Source organism: Chelonia mydas, chromosome 1, assembly GCF_015237465.2.
Source record: "Chelonia mydas isolate rCheMyd1 chromosome 1, rCheMyd1.pri.v2, whole genome shotgun sequence".
Classification (NCBI taxonomy): domain Eukaryota; kingdom Metazoa; phylum Chordata; order Testudines; family Cheloniidae; genus Chelonia; species Chelonia mydas.
In genome coordinates, this window is record NC_057849.1 from 342,922,402 (window position 1) to 342,930,751 (window position 8,350).

The window sequence follows — 8,350 nt, forward strand, 5'->3', positions numbered from 1 at the left end:
CAGACTGTACAGCATTTCTACCAAGCTTTAGGGTACAAATCAGTAAAAATTAGAGTTTGCTAAACCCTTATTCCTTTTTATAGCACTCCCATCAACCACTCTGTCTTTATCTTAAAAAAAAAAACACACACACACCACTACTGCAAACAGGGGGCTGGATGGCTCACACTATTAATGGGACACAGTTTTTCACCTCTAGACTGCTGGTACAAATCTAGATCAGTAGCAACTAGCAACTCTATCTGACAAATGTTTAGCAAATTATGAAAATTAGTTTAGAGGGCACTTGGGTTGAGAACTCATCACAAAAACTGAGCCACCAATGCTGTCATTTAGTGACAGTTTTGTGGCAGAAATCACAGGAGAGAGGAAAACATGAATGGGCCAGAGAGAGTGAGCTCCACTCTCCCCACTACAGATGGTTCCTTCAAGTCAAGGTTGAGGCATTAAGGAGACGCTTGTACTGCAAATGCCTATGCTATGCCTCCCCACAGAGGACTTCACATAAGAGATAAGCTCACATTACCTCTTTTCTTAGATTCTTCTTTAGTCTCTTATTGGGTCTAGTGTGCTTTGGATACCTTGGTCTAAATTTTGTGGGTGTCTCAAACAGCCTCCAGCACTTTCACTGTGAGACTGGATCTTACTTCTCTTCCATGCCTAGTCGAGACTTTACATCTCCCCTTCATCCTAATACAAACTGCCTCAGGTTCCCAGTCTTGATCCACTTCTCCATATCTTATCTCCCTACGGGAGAACTCAACGCTATATCAGAAATCACTTTTCAGAGACGACATTTAACTTTACATCTCCCTCAGTTCATTCTCTTCATTTACCTTATGCTTGGCCTGTCAGCTCAAATCTACAGCATAAGAACAGCCATACTGGGTCAGACCAAAGGTCCATCTAGCCCAGTATCCTGTCCCCTGACAGTGACCAATGCAGGTGCCCTAGAGGGAATTAACAGAACAGGAAGTCATCAAGTGATCCATCCCGTCACCCATTTCCATCTTCTGGCAAACAGAGGCTAGGGATATCAACCCTTGCAAATAGCCATTGACGAACCTATCCTCCATGAATTTATCCAGTTCTTTTTTGAACCCTGTTATAGTCTTTGCCTTCACAACATCCTCTGGCAAGGAGTTCCACAGGTTGACTATGCGTTGTGTGGAAAAAAAATACTTCCTTTTGTTTTAAACCCGCTGCAGATTTTCGTTTGGTGACCACTAGTACAGTGTTACCGGAAGGAGTAAATAACACTTCCTTATTTACTTTATTTTATAGATCTTTAGCATATCCCCCCTTGGTCGTTTCTTTTCCAAGCTGAAAAGTCCCAGTCTTAATCAATCTCGCCTCATATGGAAGCCATTCCATACCTCTAATCATTTTGGTTGCCCTTTTCCAATTGCAATTTATCTTTTTTGAGATGGGGTGACCACATCTGCAAGCAGTATTCAAGGTGTGGGCGTACCATGGATTTATACAGAGGCAATATGATATTTTCTGTCTTATCTATCCCTTTTAATGCTTCCCAACATTCTGTTCACTTTTTTGACTGCCGCTGAACATTGAGTGTAAGTTTTTAGAGAACTATCCACAACTCCAAGATCTCATAATTTCCTATTAAAAATTTTCAAGACTAACTTCTTCCTTGCGAGCAGAATTTCCTCTAATCTCTCATGTCATGCATTTATTCCCCTCTGCCTTCTTTATATATACACAAATCAACCGTATGTCTCTTTGAGGCTATCACCTTAACTTATGCTCCCAAAAATCACAAAATTTGGAAACATCCTGGACCATTAACCTTTTTCTTCTCATCTGCAAGTCATCCAGTACCATCCTCAGAATACACTCACTGCTGAAATCTTTATTTATACTTTCATCATTTCTTGTCTCAATATTTATCACGTCATTTTGTAGATTTTTGGAAGGCTTACACTCAACTTCACAGGGTCAGAATGTTGCATCCAGACTATTCTCTCCTTTCAGGAAGTATGACTATATTACCCCATCTTTCACTATGGTCACTGGCTTGAAGTCCATCACCAACTGAAAACTCCCTTCCTAGCTTTCATAACTAGGGACTTGTTGCACCCTATCACTGTCATAACCACTTCAAATAATTCCGCTCCTCCAGTCTTTGCTACCTTTCAGTCCTCTCTTTAAAACTTCACAACACTGCAAGTGACTCTCACTCAAGTTGACCTGTGTCTTCCCTTTACAACACCTCAACCATTTTTTAAAATCTTGCCTTCAACACTTCCTGTTTGACGTAGAACATTGTATTACTGATGCTAGAGCGCCGATGCTCAGAATACACCCCAAGAGGCAAAATACGCTTTCCAAAGTCTTAAATATGGCCTATGGCCCATTTCTCGACTGCTTGGTGAGGATCAAAGCTGATCAGCTATAGGTTTTTAAATCACAGGTAAATTCAAAACATGAAGTTTCTATTCCTTTGTCAAGGAAGTATAAATATCATGTACTTAGAATTTATGTCAATTTTAATACAAATTGGGTGTGGGCTTCAGACTCCTTGCCAACTGATACTGTTTCACTCATTCATCAGAGTTTAGGTACCCTTAATTATACTGCATTTCCTCATTTCTGCACTTTCTATGCCCTTCACTGTGTTAACATTTACTCATCTTTACTGCTTTTATATTTCTACTATTGTTTTTCTCTTTACATGTTACTTTTCCTTTTCTACCTGCAAGAGTCTCTGTATACAACTTAAGGTATTAGTCTTTCATAAAAGGTCTGAATACATCATTCAGAAGGTGCTACCTAAAAATAAATTGCATACATGCTGAGGGAGAGGGCCCAAGTGTATTATAATTATAACACTGCCTCCAAATGGTTTGTATGCCAGTTAGTAAAATCCTATCACACTCATTATGAGCAGCAGTTGGGAATTCAGCCTAAGGAGAAACATTTATTACCCTGGTATAACTGATCACTATAGATTAGAATGAAATTGAGTAAATGGCAAACACACACGAGTAAAATAAGATAGTCTGTGGTCCATTCAGGTTATCTAAAAATCCTCCTATACAACAAGTGAATAAAATGGTGTGAGAACCTCACACCAAACAATTGAATTTATTATGGAAAAGCAGCCATTTCAACCCTTATGCTCCCTGATACAATCAAATTAGCGAAGAGTCAAGGTCAAAATCACCATTTAGACAAGCCACATGAGTGTCATTTATATGCTGCAAAGTAAAATACCCAACTGCAGCTCACTTGTCAGGTGATGCGCCAGTCTGGTGAGCATCAGGCACATATTTTGATTTATTCATTTTACTGAGGAATTTTATAGTTACAGTGAAGTTACACTCAGATGAGTGACACTGTCATAAGATGCACCTTGTTACCCTATGCGTCTGTACCCTCTGTTTTCAATTTTAAGCCCACTTAGTTTACAGACAAAACCTACAGCTTTTACTGCCATCAATATTGCAGAGGCGGACTAGCTATGGAGGAGCAAGCTGTATTCTATTTTGCTTCATGAATCAACAGGATTGCCAGCTCAGTTCTGATTCCAGAACCTTTATGCTGATAATGTTAAGAAGCAGAAAGAACATAGCTTGACATTCAGAAAGCAAGCTTTGCTTTCAGTGCTGAAAGCTAGGAAAAAAGTTCACTTTCAATTTGTAAAGTGAGCATATATATTAATATAAAATTTTGCAACTGTATAGTGCCTTTCCTCAGAAGAGCTCAATATGCTTCATAAACAAATATGCCTTACCTGTAGGGCAGGTGAGTATTAAATTGCTATGCTATGCACACCTGTGTAAGTAAGCGTACACTCATTTCACAGATTTTGAAAACAAATTGTAGCAATAAGCCCAAGGACACACAGTAAATCTATTGCGTAGTCTTGATTTTCATGCCCCTACTCTTACCAGCTTACCACACCACAGTCATTAATGCCAACATTTCCAAAGTTTTCTGATTTTGGATACCTCATTTTATGACTGTCCAATGTCATTTACCTTAAGCCTGATTTTTAAACCTCTCACTCACTTCCAACTGAAGTCAAGAGGAGCTCATCTAAGTAGTAAGTTGCAATTGGGAATTTTAATTTGTTAAGACTAAATGACTGATGTGACTTGTCTAAATGACTTTGACCTCTGAAAGTCTGGTCCACAGTATCTTAAAAACTGACATTGCCATAATCGGCGGCCACTTTTGAAAATTTGGGTCTACACACAGAATTCTAAGATGTCAGAGAAGTAGGTACAAAAACGTTAGCATGCAGCAACTCGGTATAGTGAAAATGAGGACAAACATTAAAGCACCAGGCATGAGAAAAGGTTCTTAACTTTACTTACTCTTGTCCCAATGAAGTTAATGTGATTAAAGTTAAGCATGTGCACACAACTTCGTAGGATCAGGTCCTAAATGTTTATCATGTCATTTTGCTATTGATCAGATATTACAATCCCATCATTAAACTAACACAGCATTACAAAATCACTGAAGTTTACCAATTTAGGCACATTTACCCACCAGCCTTTACCATGGTGATGTGTGTGTTAATAATTATATCCTCATGCAAAGGAAAAATATTTGCCTATGCAACTAGAATTTTGCAAGACCAAATTAATATGTACTACTAACACTTCTAAAACGAGAGAATAATAGAAGGGGGGAAAAAAGCATTGGTTATTAATCCTCAGAGGTCATACCTACACTACAAAAAAGAAGTATTTTAGGCATGTTACATGATGTGTTAACACACATGTTAAAATCATAGTGTAGACAAGGTAAATTGCAGGTTTAGCAGATTAGTCAGTCAAGATAAATCTTAACAGAGAGCATACTTTTTTCTTGACCAGCCAACACATTAAAACTATAACTTATCCTGTCTACAACAGGATTTTAACATGCATTAATGATTAGTTAACATGTTTAAAATACGCTTTTTCCCTAGTGAAGACAAGGCCTGAAAGTCTTAAAGCCAAGCAAAGATATGTTTTACTTCTGTATATTGCCTTAAAAGTTGCATACATTTGCTTTAAATTTACTACTGTACCAAAAGGCCGTGGATGTGTAAACCTAGTTTAATAAATGCAGAGACAACCCTTCAGTCACTGGAACAAACCCACGCACTGAAGCAATTGGAAAGCAATAGCATTGCAGAAGGAGAAGGAACAGCATGTACTCCCAGACATCCTCATTCAACACATTTTACTTCCTATAGCAACCACACAGATTCACACACAGCCTATAAACAATCCCACCAAGCTAGGCAATGGAGGTGGTGGTTGGTTTTGCTCCATGAATACTCTGCTCCTACTGCACGGAGGATCAGCTCCCTCTGGTTGGGTATTGTTTGTTTCCCTTATCTCAGGCCCTGTCTCTGCTGAGTTTAGAAGTACCTGGAGACAGGGATGAGAACTGTTCCCAGGCAGAAAATCATCACCGACATCAATATTCCCTCTCCACCTGGGAGATTCAGAAGGTCAAATATGTCATGATCCTTGACACAGAAGATCCATGACCATGCTTTTTGTCTGGTCAAGCAAGCACTGGTCCTTGGGAGAAAATATGAAGGAAAACAAGTGTCCTTCCCAAGGATGGCAGACTCCAAAAAGGGGATGAAGGAATAGGGTGATATCACATGGTGGGGATATAGATAATGTGAGGTTACCTAAGAACAAAAAAAGAAAAGGAGTACTTGTGGCACCTTAGAGACTAACCAATTTATTTGAGCATAAGCTTTCGTGAGCTACAGCTCACTTCATCGGAACGCATCCGATGAAGTGAGCTGTAGCTCACGAAAGCTTATGCTCAAATAAATTGGTTAGTCTCTAAGGTGCCATCAGTCCTCCTTTTCTTTTTGCGAATACAGACTAACACGGCTGCTACTCTGAAACTTAAGAACAAAGATGACCAAGGAAGTAGTAGTATCAAATTATGGGTACTCCACTCTTTCTCCAAGAGAGGGTGCCTATAGTGACAGCACACGGCAAAGTCTCAACCTGGGTACTATGGGGTCTCTCCAAGGGCTGGATTAGTGGGTTTATCTGGCATCTCTCTCTTCAGGGAGTTCAATGTCTCAGGTTCTAGTGCTTTTGGTCTCTCTAGGGAGACATCAGGTGGGGCAGGTCCCCCAAACACTGGGTATGCTGTCAAGGGGTCACAAAGAAGGTCTCTCCAGAAGAACAGGAGCTTTGACAGACAAAGATGAGCCCCAATCTTTCTTGAAGAACCAAGATTTCCCCCCCGCCCCAATTCCAGCAGGCTGGCAAAGGAGGACCTCCAAGGAAAACTGGGCTCTCTTACCTAAGAGGCTTGTGGGAGCCCCTTCATGGGGGCAAAGAGATAACCCATAGGGTAAGAAGAGTTTCCCTCTCCAAGGATGAGAGTCCCTGTCCCACAGCATGCCTGTAAAGGGGTCCCCCATCAAGGGGACAGAGGTGCTTCTGCCAGGGGGTCTCTGTAAGGGGGGTCCCACCTGAAGCAAAGGGGGGTTTTTGGTATGCAGGCGGCTCTGCCTGAAGGGAATGGGGGTCTCCTCCCCGCAGGGTCTCAGTCACGGTGAATCCCCTTCCCTTTTGGGGTCCCGCATTAAGGGGGTCAGGGCCCCCCTCCCGGAGGGGAATGCCCCCCCACGTTCAGGGGAGCAGCGCTGCGGCGGGGGCGGTCGTCCCCGGGCTCCCCCTCACGTTACCTTCTTGACGGTGCGGGGCGCCTCGGTGACGGTGCCGTCGGGGCTGACCAGCGCCTCCCGCCCGGCGCCGCCGCCGTCCCCCCCGTCCCGGTGCCGGTGCTGCGGGTGGTGCGGGTCGCTCCTCTTCATGGCCGACGCCTGCGGCACCTTGGCGGCCCCGGGGGGGAGCCCGGCTGCGGGGAGCCCGGGGCAGCCGCTCACGGGAGGCCGCTCGGCCCCGCACCCCGGGCCGGGGGCCGTCGCCTCACGCTCCCCGGCCGGGGCCGGCAGCGGGCAGGGCGCCCCGGCCACGCCGAGCCCCGGCGCGGGGAGAAGCCCCGGCTCGGCCGGGCGGGAGGGGGCGGCCGCCCCCTTGTCCCTGGGGCCGCCCAGCTCCTTCAGCTCCACGGCGGGGGCCGCCACCTGCACCGACATCGCCGCTGCTCGCCGCCTGCCTGCCTCTGGCTCCGGCTCCCTCAGACCCGGCCGCCGCCGCTCGCCGCCGCCGCCCCTCACCGGCCGCCGCCGCGCGGGGCACCACGGGACATGGAGTTCGCCGTCAGGCCTGCGGCGCGCCGGCCGGGCCCCCCAGGACTACAGCTCCCGGCGTGCTGCGCGCCGAGCGCTCCGCCTCATGGCGGCGGGGAGCGCGGGGGGGCATGGGAGATGTAGTCCTCACCTGCCCGGCGCGGCGGCTGGGGTTCCGGCACAGCAGGGACGTGGGCGGCTGGCGCAGGTCCCATTGCACGCGCCTGTTTCCCCAAGCCCCAGGTGCATCCACTCAGCCATCCCCCTCGGCCTGGCTCCTGGGTCCCTCCTTCCCCACGGCTGCAGCTGCGCGAATTCCCACCAGCCCCTGGGCTGGTACCTGTTTCACAGCCCCTCTTCGTGGTGGGTTTGTTTGTTTTTTTTGCGGGGGGAGGATTTGTTTTTCTGTTGAGCAGCTTGTAAACTCTTCAGGGCCAGAACTACACGTGCCTGTAAGGCTCAGATCTTGCAAACACAAAGCACATCCGTGCAGTCCCATTACAGTCCGACTATTCAAGTGAGTAAAGCTTGAATATTTGCCAAATGGGCCCTACATCACAAACAATATATTTTTTTAAAACACATCGTTACTTGTTTCAGAGGGTAGCCGTGTTAATCTGTATCAGCAAAAACAACGAGGAGTCCTTGGGGCACCTTAGAGACTAACAAATTTATTTGGGCATAAGCTTTCGTGGGCTAAAACCCACTTCATCAGATGCATGGAGTGGAAAATACAGTAGGAAGATATATATACAGAGTACACGAAAAGATGGGAGGTCAGTTCTCACGAGACAGTTCAATTAAAGTGTGTTGCAGTCATGCTTAGAGGCCTCAACCACAACTGAGCGAAGCACAGTCCAGACACACATTTCCTGCCTCAAGCAGCTTACAGGCTAAATAGATAAGACAGTCAAAGTATAGGAGGGGAAACCGAGGCACGCAAAAACTTGCCCAAGGTCACACAGCAGAGACAGGAATAGAAGCTTGCGCTTCTGACTCCCAGAAGCCATCGCACAATATGCTGTGCCTCCTTAGCAGTTCTACAGACTTGGAGCCTCCTTGCCTGCAACAATATATCAACAGCTGTTGGTGTTTTGTACAGAGGCGGGAACATCTGTTTTGAGGGAGACCCTGGTGACCTTCATATGTCTATAAGGA

The 8,350-nt window shown here is 45.4% G+C and overlaps 1 protein-coding gene across 2 annotated transcripts in view; it reads right to left on the bottom strand.

Moving 5' to 3' along the window:
* AHCYL2 (adenosylhomocysteinase like 2) overlaps window positions 1-7,181 on the bottom strand; it is a 198,095-nt gene extending 190,914 nt beyond the window's left edge. Inside the window, exon 1 of one of the 2 annotated variants that reach the window (XM_043521291.1) lies at window positions 6,686-7,181. In XM_043521291.1, the coding sequence (XP_043377226.1) occupies window positions 6,686-7,099 (414 nt within the window). In that variant the 5' untranslated portion in view covers window positions 7,100-7,181. The remainder of the gene's footprint in view (window positions 1-6,685) is intronic. The other variant, XM_037889423.2, reaches the window with a different exon arrangement.
* Between the last annotated feature and the right edge of the window lie 1,169 nt (window positions 7,182-8,350).